This window comes from Chaetomium tenue (assembly GCF_020726465.1).
Source record: "Chaetomium tenue strain MPI-SDFR-AT-0079 chromosome Unknown F5144scaffold_5, whole genome shotgun sequence".
Classification (NCBI taxonomy): Eukaryota; Fungi; Ascomycota; class Sordariomycetes; order Sordariales; family Chaetomiaceae; genus Chaetomium; species Chaetomium tenue.
This window is the reverse complement of record NW_027117333.1, coordinates 4,189,613-4,212,565: the sequence shown is the minus strand read 5'-3', so window position 1 is coordinate 4,212,565 and position 22,953 is coordinate 4,189,613. Positions and strand designations below refer to the sequence as shown.

The window sequence follows — 22,953 nt, the reverse complement described above, 5'->3', positions numbered from 1 at the left end:
GGCTTGTGCCTGGGGTTGCGAGCTGGGGTGTCTCACACGGCCGAGCCAGCCCATTTCACCTCTCCGCATCCCCAGGCCGAGTTTGTCTGTCGCCAGAAAATCCTCGAGTCGCGTCTCCCTCTCTTGTTCTCTCTTGAGAGAGAGCTTGTCGCCAATTCGCATGCCTTCGGCAGGCATTCACTTGTCACCATCCCCGCCCCCCTTCCCCTCAACCTCAGCAGATACGCCGGCCACTCGCGGCAGAGATACGACGATACATTCGTTTTCGTAGTGGTGCTCGGCGAATTGCACACGTCGACAAGTAGTGGTAAAACTGCGAGGCAAGCGCGAGCTTGACTCAATCGAGGCGCTGTCGCATCCGGGCCAATCGAGCAATTCGAAGCCTTAGAGGGACGGCCACGGGAAGGAGCCACCTATTCGCACATTGCCTCTCATCCGCCGTGTGTAACTAAAGCGGAGCCAAGTTCGGTGCTGCCGCCGACCTCGACAACCCAAAAGTGCTAATCGCGCAAAACTTATTTCGGCACAGCTCCGCGCAGCCGGCGCAACCTTGAAACCCCGCGCTCGTCGTCGATTGTTACAGTTGAATAAGGCGGCATTTATACCTCAACAAGGCGGCGATTGTACGACTCTCGTAGTTCGTTCATCCGTGCCCATGGCCGCATACGCGCAGAACCCAAACTTCAAGCCGCTACCGCCGCCGGGCAATTACCCCCAGGGTTATCATTCCCAAGCCCAGTTCCAGCATCAGCAGCAACAGCAGCAGCAACAGTACCACCAGCAACAACAGTACCTTCAGCAGCAGCAACAATACCAACAGCACCAGCAGCAACAACTCAGTCCCGATGGTGTTCATCGTCCCCCTTCGTTCGTAGGGCTCCCTCCTATCCGTCGTGCTTCCACCTTTGGTTCTTCTCTTGGCTTGACCGCTGAGGAATTCTCGTCCAACGACAACAACAACAACAATAACAACAACAAGAACAGCAACGCGGAAACCGCTGCACGGCAACAGCTACACCCCCAATCCGCAACCTCACCCCAAGGAGCCCAAGGCCAACCCACCATGGCCGCGGCGCAACAGATGGGGCAAGCCCCACCCCCTTCCCAATCGGCCGGCCAGTTTGTGCAGAACGTCTACCGACCAACTCAGAACACAGGCGCGCAGGGGCCTCAAGGGACCCAGGGACCGGCACGTCAGGGTCAGACATGGCAGTTGCAGGGCCAGAATCCGGGCCAGAACCAAGCCTTCCAGAATACCGCCTTCCAGAATGCCGTCATGCAAGGACAAGGGCCGTCTCAGACACCCCCGAGGGCTTTCGCCGGTGCGCCTGGAAATGCTCAGCTCACCATGAACGGCTCGGCACCGCTAGCTGGCCAAGGTCAGCAATTTGGGCAAGGCGGCGGCCGGCCCATGATGGTTCCACCCCATATGATGCCGGGCAACGTGTCCCAGAGGTTCCATCCACAAGGTGGAGGATGGAATCTTCAAGAGTCTCATCTGGCTGAGCCTCTCCAACCCTCGAGTCGCCATCGCCACTCCCCCAGCAATGCGTCCTCGCAACAACAACAGCAGCAGTCTTCCTACGGCCTCGACAAGGAGACCGGCGCTCCCATGACGACCTCGCCAGTACAGCGGCAGAAGCCCCCACAAGAGCAACAGACTCAACAACCCAACCACCCGACCACACCCCAGCCGAATCAAGCAATGCCTGCAAACCACCAAAGCCCGTCGGCCCAGCAACCCGACGGCAGCGCCTTGTCAAGGTTGCAATCCCACCAGTCCCATCAAAGCGAGATGGCAAAGCACGGCCCTCTTGAGGATGGACAGATGAAGCGTAACTCGGGCGTTTTTTCTAGCATAAGAAATCGGTTTGGGGGAGGTCACTCGGAAGAAACCCGCGGTGCGGACAACGGTCCCAAACCCCAAGGTATTAATGGGGACGCCGCCTCGGTGGCCAGCATCATGTCGGATGAAACCGGACAACAGAGGCGGAACCCGGTCTTTGGGCCACGAGGCGGCGCTCCCACCCCGGACAACTTGTCTTATAGCCAGAGCAAAGACAGCATCATTGCCCACAGCCCCGGAACACCTCTGGGTGATCGGATGGATCGGGTGCAGCCATCGCCCTCCCAGTTTGCGCCCCCGGGCAGGAAGCCGACTGGGTTTTTCCACATGGGCTCCCACACAACGCCTGTCCAGCCAGGCACCAATATTCCGCCTGGGATGTCGAGGACCGCGGCGCCCACCAACCCACCTGGTCACAAGTATGCGGGGAGCGTCGGTGGTCCCCCGAAGAAACGCTTCTCTGCCCTGAAGGACGTGTTCCGATCGTCGCCTCGCGACGCTTCAAAGAGTCCGGGATCTTCTTTCACGGTCAGGATGCCCGCACAAAGCTCACCCCAACCGACGGCTCAGACGCCACCACCTCAAGGCCAGTATCAGGGTATGTCCCAAAATCAGTTCCAGGGTCAATTTCAGGGACAGCCCCAGGCGCAGTCGCAGGCGCAACCCCAAGGACAAGCTCAGGCACCGCCCCTAGGACAAGCTCAAGGACAACCTCCAGGGCAATTTCAGGGGCAAGGACAACCCCATGGTCAACCTCAGGGTCAACCTCAAGAGCAACCTCAAGAGCAACCTCAGGGGCAGCCTCAGGAGCCACAACCTCAAGGACAGCCCCAGGGACAGCAACCTCAAGGACAACCACAGGGGCAGCCACAGGCTTCGTCTCAAAGTCTACTGCGGACCAGTCCTAGCTCACAGCTGGATCCCACAAATGCTCAGCCAACAGCTCCAGGTTTCCAACCAGATCCAAGCAACACTTCGCCGGCCACCCCTGCTACACAACCAGGGTCGGCGATTGGGCAAATTACGTCTGGACAAGGGCGGTTCCCTCCTGTCGCTGGTCCCAGACAACCTGGATATGGTCCCCCGGCGATGCAGCCTCCGCAAGGGCCGACCCCCAGCCAGAGTCAACAAGAAAGAAAGCCTAGTACGGGCATATTCGGCTTCTTGAGGGGGCGTTCAGACTCCAAATCGCAGGAGACAACGCAACAAGGCCGTCCACTCGGCCAGGGACAGCCTTTCCCTCCCGGACAGGGCCAGTTCCCAGGACAACAATACGGTATGCGGGTGCCCGTAGGCCCCGACGGACGCCCGTCCACGGGTGCCGGCCAACAATTCCATCCGGGGCAATTCCCGCCTCAATCGCAGTTCATGCAGCCTGGCCCCCCGGGCACTGCTGGCTCTTTCCAGTCGCAAGGTGGCCCGGGGCCCCAACGGACGATGACGATGCCGCAGCAGCCTGGTGCGCCCCAGGGCCAGCAGCCCGGTGTGCTAGGTGCCGGTCAAAGGCCTCCGATGCAGACGCAGCCAAGTCAGTCCTCGATTCAGGCTCAGGCCGAGGACAGGTTGGGGCCGAACCAGCAACAGGGACCCTTCGCCACAGCTCAACAACCCCAACCCCAAACGGCGCTGCAGCAGGAACCGGCCAACCACGCCGAGCCAACACCTGCCGCCTCTATCCTCGAATCGCCAGTTTCCCAGCATTCACAGCCAGCATCCCAGTTTGTCATCGAGCAATCCCGGTTCCAGACCGAATCCCCGGGCAGCATGAGACAGTTGTTTGCCGCACCCAAAAGCAGTGGGAATCAGCCGTCATACCATGTTCCCGGCGCCCAAAGTGCCGCTGCTGCTCAGAAGGAGCAGCCGATTTGTGCTAAGCCGTTCCAGCCGCCGTCCGGTTCCAACATTGCTCCATCAACGGTACCAAGTGGTGGGCCTGGCGAGGATAATGATATGCAGAGGCCCGTGTCCCCCTCGTCACAAGCTCCTCCTAGCTCGGGCATTCCGGGTGAAGAGATGGAGCGCGGGGCACCGAGACAGCCGCCCCCGGTGGGCCACTTCCAAAACTTGGAAAGCAGACTACCCTCGCGGCAGTCGCCGTCGGCTGCGTCGCCAGGACAGGAGGCTCCTGCGTCGGCTCACGCTCCCGGTTCGATATCCGGAGAATCAGCCCAAGGCCCTAGCCCAACACAGCAACCGCCTACTCAACAGCTCGGTCAGCCTGGTCTCCGCCCGCCCACTGGCCAGCAGGGAGGGCACATGCCTTCTGGTGCCCCTGGCCAAGGATTCCCCACGAGCCAGGCCCAATGGATGGCATCCCAACCCGGCGGTGTCCCTCCTCAATTCCGCCAGCAATTCGGCCCTGGCAGCGCCCGACCGAACGGCGTTCCGGTCAATGCCCAACCGCAGAAAGAAAAAGAGCAGAGCACATTCTCCAAGTTATTGTTTGGCGGTAAATCGTCGGCTCCAGCAGCCACTGGGCCGAAACCCGAAAAGGAAAAGAATACCAAGCCGTCCCTCATGAACGCGTTCAAGCGCGGGTATAGACAGCCCGATGCTCAACCGGCATCGCAGGCGAATGTTGGCCGTCCGGGTCCAGGCCAACCTCTTGGGGGAATGCAGCCGTATCCTCCGAGGACCCAGAACATGCCCCAGCAGCCGCAACTGCAGCAGGGGCCGGGATTACGTCCTGGTATGCCTGCGCAGACGCAAAACCCACAGCAGGGCGGTCCTATTGCCGCCCAAGGCCCACCACAGGCTCAGCAGCAGCAGCCCAGACCTGGTGTTGCTACTAGCCAACAAGGGCTGCCTCCGCAGATGGCCCCTCACCAGACCCGTCCGCTCGCGCCAGAGCCCCAGTATGCGCAAGTCCCGATTCCGGCTGGCTACGGGTATGTCCACGGTGAGGGCCGAGTGGCGCCGGCGCCAGCACACATCTATGTCGGACCAGGCTTCCCGCCTGGACAAGGCCCTCAGCCTGGCTTTGCTCAGCGGCAATGGGTCCAGCCCGGTGTGGCACCTACCCAAGTTGCGCCCGCGGGGGTTTCTACTCAGCCGGCACCGCAGCAAACGAATGTAATCCAAGCATCCCCGGCATCGCTAGCAGCTTCAACTCCCCAATCCCAGACTCCCGCGCCAGCTCAGGCCCAGGACCGGACCTCTCCAGGCCCGGCCCCCATCACGCAGGAGCGCGACGAGGAGGTTACCCGCCAGCAGCCGGCGGGACAGGAAATTGCACCTCCGGTACAAGTTCAGGCGATCCAACAGCCTCAAAATGCCTCTGCTCCGGCAGGTAACCAGGTGCCCGAAGACTTGGCCACGTCGCCGGCTGCGGCTCCGGCTCCGGCTCCCCAAAGCCCCGAAACAAGTATCTCGCCTCCTGAGGAGCAAGCGAAGCCTACGCCTGCGCCGCCCCGCACGCACACTGGGCAAGGCAATATCTCGCCGCCAACCCAACTTCAGTATGCCGCTCCCCCACCATCCCGTGGCCCAACAAATCTGCCCGTTGCGCAAGCAGGGGCCCACACGATGCATGCTAGGAATGTGAGCGAGGACGGCATCGCATCACTTCCATCACAGCGGCCCGGGCGCGTGCAATCCCCAAGCCCAGACACGGTTCCGAGCCCTGCAAGCACCAACCTTGCCCCCCGCTCGACCAACACATCGCCGAGCACCCAGCCTGCGCCGGGATGGAATGCCGGCCCTCTGCCCGCGTCGCAAGCGAACCCTGACGCAGGTCGGGGCCCAAGGACTGTCAGCCCCCAGGCGTCTGCCCAGGGGTCTTCTTCCCCAGTTAACCAGTTGACGACCCCGACGCAGCGTGTTGCGGAGGACAACCTCTACGACGCGACACCGCGCCAGTCACAATTCCCTGCCGGGCAGCAGGAGCCACCACAGTCACCGCCGCCACAATCACCTCTGCCACAACGCCCTCAACCACAGCAGCAGCCGCGTAGCGATGTCCCTAACAACACCATTGTCATAACAGCTCCGGTCGAGCCGAAGTCCGCCGGCCTCTCTCGCGAGGTCGCCCGACCGCCCAACAACCTCCCCTTGTCGCCATCTGACACTCCGTCACCCCCGCCTCCTACAATCACATTCGATGCTGCCCCCGATAATGATGATGACGACGGCCTAGATGACTTCGATGACTCGGACATGGAATCTCCCATCATTGCTGACGCGTCCATCGCTACGGTCCACCAGCAAGCTAGCCCGAGCACAAGCCCCACCGCGACCGCAGCTGCAGCAGCCGCACAGAACGGCGGAGCCGCGGCTAAGGACAACGTCGCCATCTTCGAGCGGGCGAAGAAGAAGGCTGAGGAAGAGCGGGAAGCTGAGAGGCGGCTGATGATGGAAGAGAAAATCCCTGTGTTCTCGGAAGGGGAGACCGATCCAAACAATGCTAAGAACGAGACCGAAGCCCGCCCACAAATGAGTGCGACGAGTTATCCGGGCCAGGAATGGAATCCGTATGGTGACGGGTTTGAGGGGTGGGATGACTGAGTTTGACGTCTTGCTGCCTTCCCTCGTTTCGGGGGAGGTGAGGACCTCATTCCCACTCTCTTGGGGGTGGAGCAGTCGGTTGTTCGAATTTCTTCGATTTTTTTTTCTGTTCTGTTTAAACGTATCTTGTGTTGGTTGCTTCCTGATACTCTCCCGCGCGACTGCTTTCTTTTTGTAAAGATTTTTACCACTTGGCTAATCGCTATTCTCCATGTTGTCTCAAGCACCACCTTGTCTCGTTTCTGTCGATCTCTTACCCCCTTTTTTGGCTCAAGTATTCGGAATTTCTCGTCTCTTCTATCTCTTCTGTCTCGTTTGTATACTGTTGTTATTGTTTCAGTCGCGTATTAGTAACCGCATACCCAAAAGCGACGAAGTTGGTGGTGTCGCTGCTTTGTTGTCTTGTGTCATGGCAGAAGCACATGGTCACGCCTCTCTCTCGCGGGGCCAAGGGTGATCGATGATAGCTAAATTCCTAAGATCTAATAACTATGACCGAATAACTACGACATTCTATGCTCGGACCTGCGGACTAATTTTGGTGACATCCGATTATGACGGTTGTCGGAATTATACGTAACATGTGTCTCTTTTGAGGCCCAAGCGATTCATGTTCCTTCTTACTTCAACCCGTCCGACCTAACCACATGCACAATATTGCACCATACTACCTCGGCTTATCGTCACTTGAAGTCATAGTCGAACCACGAGTCAAAAGGGAGCCTTGGGAAGAAGTACCTTTTCCGTACCGATACAAACTGGCCTTGCCACTCTTCATCCGATAGCTCAAAAGCATCGCGCTAGTTGATTTGGCAAGACAACTTCATATTCAGACGTCAATTAATCCAACGTTCCATTCCTGTTCCATGGTTCTCATTAATACAATAGTGTAAACAACCCATTCCCTCCCCTAGCCAGCCCCCGCCCCCCCACCTCCTATCCCCTATACCGCATGCGTTTCCAAGACAAGAAAGTAAAGAACAAAAACTCTAGAATGCTCCAGGTCCAAACCAAGTCCGGTCCGGTCCGGTCCGGTCCAGCCCAGCCAGTACCCTAACCCTTTGGTTCCTCCCAAACGCCTGACGTATGAATGACGACCGCTGTTGTCTGTCATGATTGAAACGAATGAAAAAAGTGCCGAATGTCAGACCCAGCCTAACTCTTGACGCCACAAATGCATGCTAATGACGTGCCACGACTGACTTCCCTTGCCACTACCTGCTGTTACGGGCAGGGAGGCAAGCGAGGGTCGTGGGGTGAAGTTATTAATACAATGTATAATTCGTAGCCCACCCGTCGAATGGTGTGGGTAAGTGTGTAGTTGGTGTTGGTGAATGAAGAAGTCAAACCACTCGCCCCCCCTCCTCGTTAGGTCTTGAAGGGGGGATCAGAAGGTGATGGTAATAGGTGCAGCGAGAGGCACCTCTTTTTGGTCACCCGCCTCGACGGTGGGTAGGATAGCCGGTTGTTGTTCGATGGAGTTGTCAGCTGTAGGCGACGCGGTTGGCTCCTCGACGGCAGTTTGCTCCACGAGGGATTGTTTTGAAGGAGGGGCTTCAACTTGGACCTGTGCCTCGCTATCAGCGCAAGGCGGCAAAGTAGCCGCCACAGGTTCTTTGTCGGCTGCATGTTGGGTCGCCTGGGCCGCGTCTTCCACGATTGACGGCCGCGCTGTCTCCGTGACTGATTCTACAATCGGATGTTGTGTCACGTCGACAACTTCTTCCGTCGTGGGCGGCAGTGCTACCTCGGCAACCTCTTTTGCGGTGGGCTCTGACGCTGGCTCAACAGCTTCTTCCGAAGCTGGCTGCGGCGCTGGTTCAATAACTGCTGCCACATTCACCTGCGGTGTTGGCTCGGTGGATTCCTTCAGCAGCTCTTGTTCCGGTGTCTTGGGCAGCTCTAGGAACTGCCTGGCATGCTCTGCCGGCCCCCGCGTGCTCTCGTGACTCGGCCTCGGGCTCTTTTCGCCACGAAGGCTGGGAGCTGCGCTGGAGCTCGAGAGGTGGCGAGTGTGGCCCAGAGGCACGACTCCACCGCCGATGCGGCTCCAAAACATCTGCTCTCGCAAACGGACGCTCTCTTCCCAGGCGGCCTTTTCGGCATCCTCGTCGTCGGCCCGCCAATGGCCGTCCTTGACGATGCGCAGAAACCCGAGAAACTCGCAGGTTGACCGAACCCGGCCGAGACAGTACTTGCAGAGCGGGTAGCCGACCTGGGTAGTGTCCGACTCGCTGACGCGGAAGCGGTGGGTTCGGAGATACTCTTCGTCTTTGCGGGCCTCGCCGCAGAGGGAGCACGGATAGAGCTCGGGCTTGATCACCTTGCCGAAGCGGCCCGTCGCCGTGGAAGGGGTTGGCTCGACAACTAGCGATCCATCTGTCATGGACGCCAACACACTGCGGCGGGCAAGCCAGGACAGTCCTGGTGCTATGTCAAGGCGAAGGGTAGGCTCGATGTCCTCGACGAGCACTCGCTTGTAGAACTTGGTTTCCTTCAGATGCGGGAGAGGAATTGGAGTGACGGCGGACGAACTGCTGCTAACAGAGGACGCCGGGGTGTGGGGCGTCTGCGGTGACGTTGCGGGCGGAGTCCCTGTCATGGCAAGAGACGTCGTTGACCCATTGCCCCCCGATATGTGCGAGGAGGCTGAGCCCAGGCCGATGCCGAGAGATGCAAGCCCGGAACCGGACGAGCCAGACGGCAGGCGGGGCGCAGATAATCGCTTTGTTGTCCGCAGGAGGTCCTTGAAATCGTTGCACGCTGCCAGATCGGTGCGGAGGACGGGGTGTAGGAGGTGGGTGAAACTGGTGGGATACGACGGGAACGATGGCATCGAGAGACTCTGCTGGCGGGATCCCGCCAACGAGCCAACCGTGTCTCGGACATCAATGCTCTCGCGGCCCGGCGACGAGGGAACAGTAGGCGGGGGCTGCTCCTCCCTTTCCACCGTCATCTGTTCCATGACATGTTTGAGCTCGACGAGTTGCTCTTGCTGCGATCGAAGAAGGCCCTCCGTGTCAGCGAGCTGTGCCCTGAGCTGTTCGTTCTTGCGGTGCAGGGCTTCTTGCTCGGCACGCGCGTCTTCTTTGGCCGAGATGACCATGTTGTTCGCTTCCTCGAAGAGAGCGGTTGTCAAGTTTTCAAGCTCTTGCTCGATCTTCTTTTTCTGTTGCTCCATATCGAGGCGCGCTCGCTTTTCCTCAGCAGCCCGGGCCACCAGCTTAGCCTTCTCCGCCTCGACTGTCTTCCGTCGTACCCAAACATCGCCCGCCAGCATTTCCCTCTGTTCTTCCACCTTGGCTTCGAGCTGGTGTATCCTCTCCCGAGATCTCTCCAACTCGACTCTGGTGGCCGAGAGGTTATCGTCCAAGGTCGTCTGGTGATTGATGGCATTGATGAGCTTCGTGCTGAGGGTGGCGACCTCGTCGTTGAGGTCAGGGTGGTGAAGGGGCGTGTCCATAGAGTCTCCGTCGGCAGGGCTCATTGCCCTGCTTCTGGGGTCGGGTATGGTACTCAAGTCATTGTCGTCGTCATGGGAGGTAGGGAAAAAGAGCCGCTTGGGTTGTGGGGTCGAGGGACGCGAGCGAGCGAGGTCGGCGGTCATGGGCAGGTCGATGGTCGAGTTCGATCTAGTGTGGGTCGACGACGGCCGCGGCGAGGCGGACCTCAGGATGCTCGACAGTGACCTGTTGTGGCCGAAGGTGGAGCGGCCATTGGGCGGCGGCTGGTGTGACCAACTGGTCACGGCAACGAATCTTGACCACTTGCCGTTAGCGACTGCCATGATGCATCAATGCGCCGCCGCGCTTGGCCAAGCGCGACTGTCGGCGGGAAAGGAGTTGCAGGGACTTCCCGTCCAGCCGCCCAGTTGGCAGCCGGGTTCACCGGAGACGCGCATGGACGGGGAAAGCTGCGACTTGTGGAATTGATCAACTGGCAAAACGGGCGCACATACGGGTAATCCAGCTTGAAGGTAGGGTGGCGGACCACACCAGAGACTGGCGGGTCCTCGAAACAAACAGGCAATCCCCGTTCTCAGTCTGTCCTCGGGCTTTGGCGCTGTTTAGAATGCAGTAAATACAGAGGAGAAGCGGGGTCGCGGTGCGCAGAGCGAGACCAGACGAGAGATGAGGGTGCGAAAAGCGCCGAGTTCATCGAGGCGAAGAGCGAACGCTGTCGAGAAAAAAATCGGAGAGCACGGGGCGCGGGCTGGCTGATTAAGTCTTGTCGCTCATTGATTTCTAGAAAAAGAAGAGGGAAAAAAAAAATGAAAGGGAAAAAGCCTCGTGGTCCAGGGTTGCAAGGTGAAGGGCGTCGTGGCGAAGGGTTAAGTGCTAAGTAGTGTATGAGGGATGGCAAGATGAGGATCGGAGGAAGAGGCACCGGCGGCTAACCACCAAACTACCAGGTAGCGATGAGAGGATACGAGGACAAACGATGGTTTGGCGAACGTGCAAGTGAAGGCGATGGATCCAGACTGGGCCAGGCGCTGCGATAGGAAAAGCGCCCCCCGATCTAAACCAGGGTCGTGTCGCATTCATTGGGTCCGCACGCAGCACAGCGCGCTAAAAAGGGTCTTGGTCAAGGGCAAACAACGTGTTCGAGGGATCCGAACCTGAAAGTCAGTTACCATTGAGCGAGTATTTTGCGCCAACTTTCCTGCACCTTTGCCTTGTTCCCGTCATCGTTGCGGCACAGACATGGGGCCCCCTCGAGATAAACTGGCAGACCGAGGTGCCCGGGTAGGTGCCTACCCATTACAGGTAGGTAGGTAGTTCCAATTCCATACCTTACCTAAGGTAATTGTGCAGCTCGTGCAGGTAATCGAGGCAGTCTGGCAGTCTGGCAGTCTTTCAATGGCTGCTCACCGGAAAGCGGGTAGGCACAACAGTCTCGGCAGGGGCGGCAGGGCATCCATCTGAGGTGGTACTGAAGTGATCCGAGCTTGTTGTGGGGTTTTCCCAAAAAAGGCCGTGCTTTGAACAAAACGTCATGGCCTTGCAAGTTGATGGGGCCAATTCTTGAACTTTGTCACAAACAAGGGTTTTCCTGTTTCCCGGGTCCGGATCGACTGCAAACCCGGCCTCGCTCGTTTCTTCTGCGGCCCAACAACCAACAGAGCATACACTGCGAGACTGCCCGATGACCTGACTCCGTCGATGCCTTCCCCTCCCATCTTCCCCGCCAGCTGAAGCTAGCCGAGGGTATCGTCTGATGAGAAAACTGCTTCGAGAGTAGAAAAGAACGCTTCCATCTCCTGACAATGATGCGCCTACGACGTGCTGCCCATCATTCTCGCCACCCCTAGACCACCATCCCCGGTTCTTTACTGATAAGGTTCAGGTTCTGGCCTCCGTTTTCACTCGCTTTACAAAGCACCACCGCCGAGTCAGTCAGTCGATAGAGTCCACAATTCGGCCCGTTGGTCGGTAGCCTCTTATGCCAGGCGCCCAACGGCGATATGCGGGGAGCCTGGACTCGGCCTAGACTCCCGGGAGGTCTTGTGGCGGGGCCGCGGGGGAGAGGAGGAGGCGGAGGGGCGACGGTTGCTCACTGGATCCGGGGAGCTCTATCCGCGTTTCATTCCGTGGAGCCCGTAGATCTGGGGATCGGTGGGCGAGTGGGCGAGTGGGCAAGTGGGCAAGTGGGCAAGTGGGCAAGTGGGCAAGTGGGCAAGTGGGCAAGTGGGCGGGCTCGCTGGCTCAAGCGGGGGGAATCGAGCACCGCACCAGCGCACGTCCTTGAATTATGCTCCAGAGGTCACCGAGCCCGTCTTGGCCGTGATCCAAGGCGGGCCGGCCCGATGTACGCCGGCCTCGCTCGATGAGGGCAACAGCACGCACGCTCTCCTCTAGCCGCGGGCTTACCAGTCCTCAGTGCAAAGAGAGGAAAACCGGGAGACCTGTCATCGCTGAGGTAGCTAACGTGCCCGGCCTTTCTACGACATTGGCCCGGGAGCATCAATAACCAATGGTTGTGCCATGGTGACTTACGCCAGTCGAAGCCCGACTCGTGTCCGGGCCCACAAGGCGAAGTGGCCTAATGCAGGAGACACGCCGAGGGAAAGTCACGGAGATGTCACCTATCTGGGACCATGTCTCAAAGCAAAGCCTACTGTGTGCACAGTAGATGACTTTGAGGCGACATGCACCTAGGCGCATGTAGCTAACAGTGACAAACATGCCGACAGGGAGCAGGGTTTCTTAACGATAACCACCTCCGCTCGACTGCCACATTGTCCATGGTGAAGGCCTGGGGACTCGACTTCATGATCGCGATCTCCCGGGGCAGGCTCACCTGCTTTCACCATGTTGAACTGCATGTGGCAGCGGCCTGCGACATAAACATCGCAGAATATGCCTCAAGGTATCCCGAGTCGTGGGACTTGTTAACAGGGTCAGGGGTTAAAGTACCAACCTGTAGATTCCACGGACTCGCCACCTCCGATTAGTGTAGCCTCTGATCCCAAGTACCTAAACCTTTTATGTGCTGGAGATGTAAAGATAGACAAGGATCCTGTTGACAGAAAGTGTTTCAGCCTTTGTCATGAACGTCTAGTGCGATGGTTTGCCCACGATCCTACATGTGAAGACTCGATGCGTGTTAGATTGCGCGAGTTGTGTGGTTGGTTGTGAGGTAAGGATAGTCCCCGACAGGTATCAAGTCCAGAACATCGTTGACAGCAGCCGTGCCTCTCCGTAGAGTAATCTTTGTCTCCAAGAAACGGGACCATCGTTTCACAACACACCCGAGAGCAGTTTGATGGAGAGCTTTAACCAGTGTAGCGATTAATGGTAGCGCCACGGGAGCCACTTCCACACTCGCACTGGATGCTGTAAGTTGGCGGCAAATACCGCCCCTACCAGGATCAGCTCCGACGTGGACGGCGGTACACAGTAAGCGAGTCTCGTTGGCGACGGCCAATCTCCGGGCGTCGTGGTTGAGTTGAGCGAGAGGAAAGTAGGGAGGGGAGGCAGAGCCCTTGGGATCCGGCAGGCTCTCCTTTCTCCCCCATTCTACCGAGTCTGATGCCCCAAGACAAGGGAGAAGGTAACTAAACTGAAAGCACGCAGCCACAATAGTACGGCATACCATATCTCGTGCTTCCTTCTCTGGTGAACCAGTACATACATACATACATGAATCGACGCTGGCCGGAGCCCACCATCGTTTACCCTGTCAGCAATAGCGTTTGCCACCCCGGGTCTAGGACCTCTCCGGTGTCCGCTATGGGTACCGGGCTGTGCTAGTTTATGCATGCCCCTACGTCTCAGCAACGTCTTGCATACGCCATTGCCGGAGATATCAGATATGGTCTCTGAATCAAAGACAAGGGGCGCCTGCCAAACCAACCTTGGGACGATTCAGTACAAACAAAGGACGAGGAGGGGGAGGAGGGGGAAGGGGGAGGGGGGGTTCCTGGACCGGGACAACGTCCATTCCAGGTAATCTAACTCCATGATGGAGGGGCTTGTCGGAGATATAAGGTCGCAGGGCTGGCCCATCTCCTGCCCACCTGCCTTGCCTTTTCTCTTCATTCGCCTTTCATTTCTATTCACCCCCTCGCAAGTATCACAAGATCACAAGTCTACAGACACAACACATACCGGGATTTCTACAAGGGAGCAGGCCGTCTTCACTATGGGCCAGACCTACGAGCAGCCACCAACCTGCCTACCCTGTACCTCCCAACTCGCCTACCCTGCACCGCACCTCCCGCCTACCAACCCACACCCGCACCAGGAAGCTACCCAGGCACCGTATTCCTTTGACCAAGCCGTTCCAACCAAGGCGGCCTTACCCACGCCGTGCGGTTCAAGGTCGATGGTTCCGTCTCACGACGAGGACCCCCGCCCCGTAAGACCCTCCTGGACTCTTATTCATGGTCGACCGCTGAGCTAACACCCATTTCGTAGCGCCCACTGCCGGTTCACAACTCGGAAAGTGAGAACCTGAGGGAGGCTCTCAACGAGCCCGACCCCTTCTCCCTCCCGCCAGTGCTCGCCCCATCCACGCCTTCTACACTGGAAGACAGGTTCTCTACCAACGACGCCCCGCGTTCCCCGGCTACCAATGCCAACGCCGAAGCGTTTCGCCCCGGGTGGGCTCGCGGCGAGGCCGTGTTCAGGGACGAGCCAACATTTAACTCCGTTCCCCAGCCGCGGCGCCCCTCCTACACCCATAGATTCGTTGCTAGCTCTGCGCCGCCTGACGTGCCGCTGCCCTCTCCCTTGACGGCCGCAAACTTGAGCCGTAGTGCTCCTGTTTATCCTACCCAGTGGACCCCCAACGGGGTGCGGGACCAAGACAACGACATGAACCGACAGCGCCCCGGCGGAATAGCCTACCGCAGCGTCCGGTCGTCTCCCGGCCTTGGCGTTGTTGACTCTACTGAGTCCCCTGCCGAGCCCTCGTGGGCTCCGACTCCTCTCCAGAGCGTTGGAAGGCCTAGAGCCCTCGAGCCCCTCGCCAATGGTAACGCCAACACTGGCACGGGTGTCAGCATAACCGACCAAAACACCAACAACGGCTACACCACCAACATCATCTCCCCCATCCCCACCTATCCCAGCACCACCAGAGCTACCCCGCCCCCTGTCTACTCCCACACCACCAGGGACGCCCCTCCCACTTATCCCACCGCCTCCTCAGACCGCCCGCCGGCCTACACCCCAGTTTACTACGGCGATGAGGGCGACATCGAGGACATCCATGACAACCGCCTCCGGAGGAAGCTCAACCGCCTTCTCTTCCGGTCCGCGGTCACGACCCTGGCCACGCTGTACCCCAGCTTCCCGCCCCCGATCTACGATCTGGAGGACGAGGATTCCGAAGCAGACACGGATGGTGATGGTGATGACCACGACGGCAATGACGACTTCCAACCCATCCCCAGCGCGGTGACCACGCCGCCTCTCCGGAGACAGGTCGAGCATGGCCACATCCCCATCGTCGCCACCCTGCCGCTGCGCTCGCTGCCGCCGCCGCAGCAACAGGGCATCACGGTGAACAATGCCATCTCCTCCAGCTTCAGCTTGGAGATCCCCCCCTTCTATGAGGAGGACACAGACGACGAGGAAGACAACGATGAATATGACGACGACGACGACTCGGACTGGTCCACGTCGTCGTCCGTGAGCTCCCTCGCCGCGGCGCGGATCTTTTCGCCCCGCGCGGGCTCGCCGCCGCCGGTGTCTGCGTTTGACTTTTCGGATGATGATTATGACGACATTGACGACGATGATGACGATGGTGATGATGATGATGATGATGATGATAATGATGATGAAGTGGGCCCATCGATTGATGACGAGGCTGACCAGATCGATTTTGAGCTGGAACTGACCAACTTCTTCCCATCGGAGTGGGACTGGGAGGAGCTGCTCCGGGAGTTAGCTGATTTCTGAGGGCTGCAGTGGGTTCTCTACTGACTCGATTGCTCCTCTTCTCCTTCCTCTTCTCTCAACTGTCACTTCCTCTTTCTCTTCTTCTTCTCGCTGCTGAGCAGCGGCCAGGCTTTGGGGAACAACGCCGGGGCCTTTGGCGTTGGGTAGGCAGATGGTGTGCACATCAACTCTGCATACTGATATTGTTGTTCATGCTGTTTCGGTTTGGTTTCCTTCCTGCCGGGCACACACTCGCTTGTCTGCATTCGTCTTCCAGTACTGTTGTTTTTAATCTGTAATTTGCTTGGAAGAGGCGGGACATCAGGCCAAACGGAAACTTTAGGGGGTCAATTCCGTTGCCTGTTTTGTCTCTGCTTCGTCAACACTCGCTTGTTGTTATTTTTGTTGGTGTTGGTCTGTACGGAGTAATGCATATGTGTTCACAAGAGAAAGAAGGAGGCGTACAGATACCGCCATTGAGGAAACACAAAGGGACAAGGGGGGAAAAAAAAGGAGAAAGGGTTTGAGGGGGTTGGTTGGGGAGTTGGTTGGGGGATTGGCTGGGGGGGGTTGGTTGGGGGTGGATCAGGTCTTCACTATACTGGGATTTTGCCGCTGCTTTCTTATGTATTTTGACGCGAGAAAACAATCCAGACCAAGACATTGGCACCAAAAACGGGGGATAGGAGTTCTGAATTGCTGAGTGGTTCTTGTATTGGTTTCGGGCCAAGTACCTCCCTCGTGTCATAGGAAGCGCATCTATCCTCTCGCTCAGTCAGTGACAACAAATGAGATTGAGAAAATATCACTCCCCGTCGTGTCAAACCAGCCAAAATCCTTCTACAATCTCTTAACAACCCTCCATCGATTCTTTCGTTTCATTAGATGCCGGTCAACGGAGCAGGTAAACGCCCAGTGAAGTGGTACAACAGATGGATAGGGTAGAAGGCGGACGTCTTCACCCAGACTTAATCTTACATTTGCCCACCGGCCGCCAGGTCACTGACCAGTTAGTGCCTAGAGCTCATCCACCTTGGCGCTAGCTTCATTCTTCTCACTGGCGGGTTTGGCAGCCTTCCCCTCACGCTCTTTTTCGCCTTCAACGCTCTTCTTTGGCTCCGGAATCGGCTCATCTGGGACGACCCGCTTCATCGTTTCGCTATTGGCACCTGAGACGGATGTCGTCAGCAAACAGTTTCCGAATGACGTTTAAAAAAAAACTAGGCTGCTCAGTAGAAAGACATACCCTCAACATCCGGGTGGGGCGGGGCAACACCAGCCGCGGCAGGCTGCTCCTGTTGCTGCGCCTCCGCCGGCAGCTCATCCGCCGGCAGCAGAATCTCGTTGCCCTGGGCGTCTACAACCCGAGTTCGGGTTTCATAGCGCGTCTTGAACTCAACCTTGCCCTCCAGAGCCTTGACCTGCTCCTCGTTTAGAAGGTTGCCGTCCTGGTCACGATACTCGACACGCTCCTCGGTGTGGAGAAGCCGCTTATTGTCAGCCACCGGCGCGCCCGAAACATCCGCCTTTCCTTCTTGCTGTTGAGCATCGGCGATGGGGACCTGACCCTGCTGTCCGCCCGCTGCGGGGGGCTCCGCAGGGGGGGCCTTTTGCGCCGCAACCGATTTCTGAGGTGTCTGTGCGGCTGCCGGAGTGGAAGGCAGCGAACTGTACGCGTCGTACTGTGGAAATGTTAGCGCAAGGTTCAATCACCTTGAATGACTCAGGTGCATGCATGAACCCCGTGTCCGTCGCCGTGGCACATGGTTTATCCAAGCTACCAGTTCCTAGCACGGGCAAACACAGAAAAAGCCCACCGTTGGACCGTCATAATATCGTCATTACTGGAGTCACGGAGTCGGGGAGGCCACTTACGTTGTCCAGGAATGTGTTGCAATCCCAATCCCAGGTGCTGAAAAGCTTGACGCGTTTGCATTCAGCCTTAGTCCAGGGGTTGCCGTACGCAAGAGGAGAAAGGAGAGTGAAAGCGACCATGGATAGGACAAGGAAACCAACAGCGCCGGCCTTGCCGATGCTGGGGTTTTCCCTCAAGCCAATGCCAGAGATACGAGTCGTCACGAAGTCGTAGATCTGGCAAAATGCGATGATGCCAAAGTACAGCGCGGGGAAGTAGTGGTGAAGGAAGAGCTGGCGCTGCATGAGGAAGAAAGGGAAGTAGTGGAGAGCCCAGCCAAGGACCGAGGTGCCGATCTCGTAATCGAACCGCTTGAATACGGGAATGGCGTAGTCGTTGCAGCTGCGCTGCCACCGGAGAACAGCAATGCCCTTGAACAGGACGTAAATAACGATAGCCGCCGTGGCGCTCCACCAGATGACGGGGTTACCGATCAGATAGATTTGGCGGTGCTCCTTGCCCCAGAAGTTGATACCGCGGCTGAGAATAGGCCACGAAGGGGGGCGGGAATCCCAAGCGTGAGAGTCGACGAGGCCAGCATTCGTCTTCCACATGACCTTCTGCAGCTCCCAGAACTTTCCAAAGAAGCCGGGGTTGGCATAGTTGACTGTCTCAGAATCCGGGCCTAGCTTGGGGTGGTCGTTCGACTCAATGTGCCATAGACTGTTGGGGAGAGTGCCGCCGCGGGCGCAGGTAACCTCCTGCTGCTCCGAAGCCCATTCCGGAAGCTTAACCTTGTGCGAAAAGAGCACACAGCCGGTCATGACGTGGACAAGTCTGAACTTGGTATCAATCGTACGGAGACGCTGTTGAGCAATACCGGACTTGGACTTTTTCTTCACGATCTCAACGCGGAAGAAGTCGTTGGCGTCACCATCGAAACCCTCGTAGCCATACGCCGAGACCTCGTTCTGCCAGTCGGCCTCTGTGACGGGGGCACGGACATCGTGGGAGTGAAGACGGCGGTGGGTGGGGAGGTGGTACAAACGAAGTACAGCACCATTCTCGATGTAAGGCGTATCGGGGATATTGTACCAGGCGTTGGTGCCGTTGATTGGTTGGCCATTGATATCGAGCGGCTGGGTCTGGTTCTCGAGGAGCCAAAGGTTGTTGTCATCCTTGTGGGGGTAGAGGGTGATCTGCTGCTGCTTGGAACCCGTCGGATACATCAGGGGGTGCGAGTGGAGATATCCACCCTGCGTATTCACGTGCTTGATGCTGACTCGGCTACCCATCAGGACGTCTGCCGGGACATTCTTCATGCCCTTGGAATTTAGAGTCGACTGGAACTCGGAGCTCATGAAGCCGTCGCCGTCGCCAGGGTTTTGGAGGCAGAGAAAGTGGATGCCGAACATGCCCATGTAGAACGTGAGGGGGATGACGATCAGGCAAAACAGGCGGGCCATGAAGTGCTTGGCAAAGATACGCTGCGCGATCGTTAGCAAGCTAAGCCGGTTGTATGGCCGGGGGGCGATTGGAGTCTCACAGCCGAAACGGTCTTGTAATCACCCAGGAGAACCCAAAGTTGCACCAGAGTCAAGAGGCCAACCCAGGCGATCGTGAACAACCCAACCCACTTGATGCTGACAGTCATGCCCAGACCGAGACCAGTCATGGCAAGCCAAAACCACCAGCTGAGTCCGAAGGCCCTGGATGGACCAAGCTCCTGCTGGTTTGTGAACGACGTGAAGGCAAAGGCGGTGAAGGCGGTGGCAATCATCAGGGGAGAATCGAGAAGAATCAAACGCGCTTGCGTGAGGAGTCCATTCTCTGCAGTGAGGGTTAGTTGGAGCCCTGGCGCAATGTCTAGGGGCAGCAGCTTGACTGACCGAAAATGATGAGACCAGCGCCCATAGCCGATGTGAAAGTGCGGCAACCGGAAGCTTTGAGGGTCAGGAACATAGTCGGGGCGAGTAGAATACCACATATAGCCGGGAACATGCGCATGGCGACATATGGAACGCCAGGCTCAAGGTAGTCCTTGCCAATATCCTTAAAGTCGAAGCTTCCGTCGAACCCAGCAGCCCAGCCGAAGAGCGTGATCATCAACTTGGCGAGCGGAGGGTGCACATCCATGAAGAACTTGCCCTTGATGTACTTCGTGGCAAAGCCGCCAAAACTGTAAAAATGGCCTTGTCAGCTACGGCGTCTGGGGGGGCAAGGGATGTTATAGCGAAACATACTGGACTTCATCAAAGACGACGCTGGTGGGCTGGTAGATGCGGAACAGGCGCACCGCGGCTGCCAGCACCGTAATCGCAATCACGAGCTGGAAGTCGGCACCCGGGAGCAGGAAGACATCGTTGTCTTCGACGCCCTCAGACGAGTAGTCGTCCTTGCGCTTCGCCGCCTTGTTCTTAGGTTTTTGGCCAATATCTGACGCCGCCGGCGGGGAGGACGCCCGCACGGCCGGCGGCTTGGAGCTCGCCGATCGAGCCATAGAGGGCGGTTCGTGCGCGAATTGTCGGGTCAATGGGGATCGCTATGGACTCGGAGGTTTCGACTTTGGGGTTGCCCGGTAGGGTTCAAAGGGTGTGTCGAAACGGCGTGGCAGTCGCAGCCACAGACACGCCGATCATAAAACGGGGTGGATTAACGAGAGTCGCGAAGGGTCAAGCTTCAATTACAAAGTTACCATTGGTGCGCAAAAAAAGAAAATGGTAGAAAGTCGAATCAACAGCCACAGCCACAGAAGAAGAAACGGTTGGCGTCGAAAAGAAGAGGACGAAAAGACTTGCCAGTTTGTCGTGTTCTGGCTTCGACCTCGAGGATAGGAAAGTTGAGACAGGGCAGACTCGGAAAGGGGCAGCAGTTGAAGGGTCGCGCGCTGACAGGCATCCATCCCGTCCATAAAATTAATGAGCTGAACTGGCCTTAACCCCCTGTCCTTCTATAGACGGCCGTAGATGGGTGGGTCAAGACTTGGGGCCTGCATCGATTGGTCGACTTTGCATGGCACGGGCCACTGGCTCAACCCGTAACCTGGGACGCGCCGGCGATACGAAGAATTTCGTGCACGTGCGAACTGTAACGTTGAAAGCCGTCAAGGTTGAAGAGAGGAAATCAGCCCAATGTTTCTTGTGGCGATAGTTTACCATGTAAGATTCTATCCAACCTTGTACTTTATTCGTACTTGCGCAGGATAGTTCTTTTTTGAAAGACGACCGCGGCGTTCTGAGAAACCGGGGACGTGAAATGAGAGCCCAGATCGATAAGTTGACGTTACATTACACAGTACACTTTGCAGGGGACCATCTGCTGCACAGACCGAAACGGGCCATCCTCAATCGGCAAGGACTTCGAGAAGGCTGGGCGTGCCGTTTGTTGCAACAACCATCGGCAAACCAAGGGAAAAAAAAAAAACGAGAACGAAACCCGACCCTACCATCGCAGCCACCACACAAACACGCTCGCCATGGCTGTCGCGAACGGCGGTGCGCCCGCAGAGGCCGCGGCGGCGCTTGAAAATCTCAAGCCGCCGCCTGGCGTCATCATCCCGCCGCCGGGCGAAATCCGCGAGGCGATCGAGAAGACGGCCGGTTACGTGATGCGCGGGGGCGCGGGCCTCGAGCAGCGAATTCGCGACAACCACGGAAAGAACCCGAAATTCAACTTCTTGATGTCAAACTCCGACCCATACAACGCGTACTACGAATGGCGCAAGGAGGAGATCAAGTCGGGGAGGGGCACTGCGCTCGCGGCGGGTCGCGTCGGCGAGGCGGCTGCTCCCGCACAAGAGAAGCCCGCGGGGCCGCCGAAGCCGCCTGATTTCCAGTTCTCAGCCCGTATGCCTCGAATGAGCCAGAAAGACTTGGAGATTGTGCGACTAACTGCCTTGTTCGTCGCAAAGAATGGGCGCCCCTTCTTGACCCAGCTTGCCCAGCGTGAGGCGAGCAACCCTCAATTCCAGTTTCTGATGCCCAACCACACGTTCCACAACTTCTTCCAGAGCATGGTCGACCAGTACTCCATCCTCTTACGCGAGAGCGGCGTCAACGGCGAAGGGAGCAAGGCACAGCAGGAGCGCGTTGATCAGCTGCGGCAAAACGTGGCGGACAAATACAAGGTTCTAGCGCGCGCGAAGCAAAGGGCGGCATATGCCAAGTGGCAGGAAGCCGAGAAGGCAAATAAAGAAGAGGAGGAAGAGAAGAAAAAGGTCGAATTCGCGCGGATCGACTGGAACGATTTCGTTGTCGTGGAGACCATTGTCTTCAACGAGGCCGACGATCAAGCCAACCTTCCACCTCCGACGACGCTCAACGACCTACAATATGCCTCGTTGGAAGAGAAGAACAAGGTATCTGTCAGCTCTACCCTCCGCATCGAGGAGGCCTTCCCCTTTGAGGATACAAGTTACAACGCCTACCCGGTCCAAACATACGGCGCGCAAGCTCCTGCTGCTCAGCCCGCCCCAGCAGGGCCCGCCTACCCAACTACCAATGCCCCACCCCCCCAGACATACGGAGCTTCCATGCCTTTAGCCTCTCGCACAAGGTCTACCGAGGAGGAATCGGAGGCACAGAGGATACAAGAGAGGGAGCAAGATCGGGTTCGGATGCAGCAGGCGCAGTCTGAGGCACGGGGCGGTGCGGCGCCAATGAAGATCAAGGAGAACTATGTCCCACGCGCAGCGCAGCGAGCAGCCAACAAGTTTGGCACGCAGACAGCGATGTGTCCAAACTGCAAACAACAAATACCGCTCAGCGAGATGGACGAGCATATGAGAAGTGAGTTTCTCGCCCCCCTCCCCAGCTTCAGGATGACGAGCTAACACGTTGCAGTCGAACTTCTTGACCCGCGGTGGAAGGAACAGAAGGCCAAGGCGGACGCCAGGTTTGCCACGACCAACCTGTCTACTGTGGACGTAGCCAACAACCTCAAACGCCTCGCCAGCCAGCGGAGCGATGTGTTTGACACTACGACGGGCCAGCCCATCTCGGAAGAGGAGCTGGCCCGGAGGAAGAAGGTTGCGCTGCACGCGTTTGACGGGAACCCTGATGGCAAGAGCCAGGCCCATATCAATCAGCTGCAGACCTTCAACCTTGACGAACAGATTCGGGCGATTCATCAGAAGTTTGCTCCCGAGAAGAAATGAGAGGCCGATTGGATGGACAGGCTGTCTTAGGTTCATTTTTCCTACACGCGGGGAGTAAACCAGTACCGGTGCCGAAGCATCGCGGAAGACCAGCAATAATTATTCGAGAACGGTCTGTCGAGGATGGCGTTTTGTTGTGGAGTACACAAGGCATTGTCTTGGGGCGCAGGTGAGATTGTTGCAATAAGGATGGATTGTCTATGCG

At 57.8% G+C, this 22,953-nt stretch overlaps 5 protein-coding genes across 5 annotated transcripts; 3 read left to right on the top strand and 2 right to left on the bottom strand.

The window, feature by feature from the left end:
- Nucleotides 1-655: 655 nt before the first annotated feature.
- Nucleotides 656-6,349, top strand: F5144DRAFT_594662 (uncharacterized protein; the record flags this gene model as incomplete). Its single annotated transcript, XM_066790606.1, has 17 exons — nt 656-839; nt 876-1,417; nt 1,454-1,491; nt 1,525-1,728; nt 1,765-1,951; nt 1,988-2,096; nt 2,152-2,258; nt 2,297-2,990; nt 3,027-4,627; nt 4,661-4,711; nt 4,751-4,783; nt 4,820-4,855; nt 4,898-5,163; nt 5,200-5,327; nt 5,358-5,556; nt 5,593-5,795; nt 5,832-6,349. 17 exons carry the CDS (start codon nt 656-658, stop codon nt 6,347-6,349), a joined length of 5,100 nt encoding a protein of 1,699 aa, XP_066642115.1.
- Nucleotides 6,350-7,736: 1,387 nt separating this feature from the next.
- On the bottom strand, nt 7,737-10,339 carry F5144DRAFT_631819 (uncharacterized protein; the record flags this gene model as incomplete). The annotated part of the gene is made up of 1 exon (XM_066792470.1): nt 7,737-10,339. Exon 1 carries the CDS (start codon nt 10,134-10,136, stop codon nt 7,737-7,739), a length of 2,400 nt encoding a protein of 799 aa, XP_066642114.1. The 5' UTR covers nt 10,137-10,339.
- Nucleotides 10,340-13,993: 3,654 nt separating this feature from the next.
- F5144DRAFT_492293 (uncharacterized protein) lies at nt 13,994-15,759 on the top strand (the record flags this gene model as incomplete). Its single annotated transcript, XM_066785910.1, has 2 exons — nt 13,994-14,209; nt 14,269-15,759. The coding sequence occupies 2 exons, from the start codon at nt 13,994-13,996 to the stop codon at nt 15,757-15,759; spliced, it is 1,707 nt and encodes a 568-aa protein (XP_066642113.1).
- Nucleotides 15,760-16,349: 590 nt separating this feature from the next.
- F5144DRAFT_516304 (Dolichyl-phosphate-mannose-protein mannosyltransferase-domain-containing protein) lies at nt 16,350-20,562 on the bottom strand. Its single transcript, XM_066786624.1, has 6 exons — nt 19,837-20,562; nt 19,483-19,772; nt 19,140-19,423; nt 17,614-19,080; nt 16,985-17,420; nt 16,350-16,907 (listed from the first exon to the last, which is right to left on the bottom strand). The coding sequence occupies exons 1-6, from the start codon at nt 20,091-20,093 to the stop codon at nt 16,756-16,758; spliced, it is 2,886 nt and encodes a 961-aa protein (XP_066642112.1). The 5' UTR covers nt 20,094-20,562; the 3' UTR covers nt 16,350-16,755.
- Nucleotides 20,563-20,656: 94 nt separating this feature from the next.
- F5144DRAFT_579900 (Pre-mRNA splicing factor PRP21 like protein-domain-containing protein) lies at nt 20,657-22,917 on the top strand. Its single transcript, XM_066789345.1, has 2 exons — nt 20,657-20,751; nt 20,889-22,917. Exon 2 carries the CDS (start codon nt 21,069-21,071, stop codon nt 22,422-22,424), a length of 1,356 nt encoding a protein of 451 aa, XP_066642111.1. The 5' UTR covers nt 20,657-20,751; nt 20,889-21,068; the 3' UTR covers nt 22,425-22,917.
- Nucleotides 22,918-22,953: the final 36 nt, after the last annotated feature.

What these genes read in the sequence shown, in the direction of transcription:
- F5144DRAFT_516304 (XM_066786624.1), bottom strand. Translation starts at nt 20,093, where the DNA reads ATGGCTCGATCGGCGAGCTCCAAGCCGCCGGCCGTGCGGGCGTCCTCC. An exon ending in GTCGTCTTTGATGAAGTCCA is followed by an intron (nt 19,773 to 19,836) that starts GTATGTTTCGCT and finishes CCATTTTTACAG; the next exon opens with TTTTGGCGGCTTTGCCACGA. An exon ending in GCAACACATTCCTGGACAAC is followed by an intron (nt 17,421 to 17,613) that starts GTAAGTGGCCTC and finishes ACATTTCCACAG; the next exon opens with TACGACGCGTACAGTTCGCT.
- F5144DRAFT_579900 (XM_066789345.1), top strand. Translation starts at nt 21,069, where the DNA reads ATGGCTGTCGCGAACGGCGGTGCGCCCGCAGAGGCCGCGGCGGCGCTT.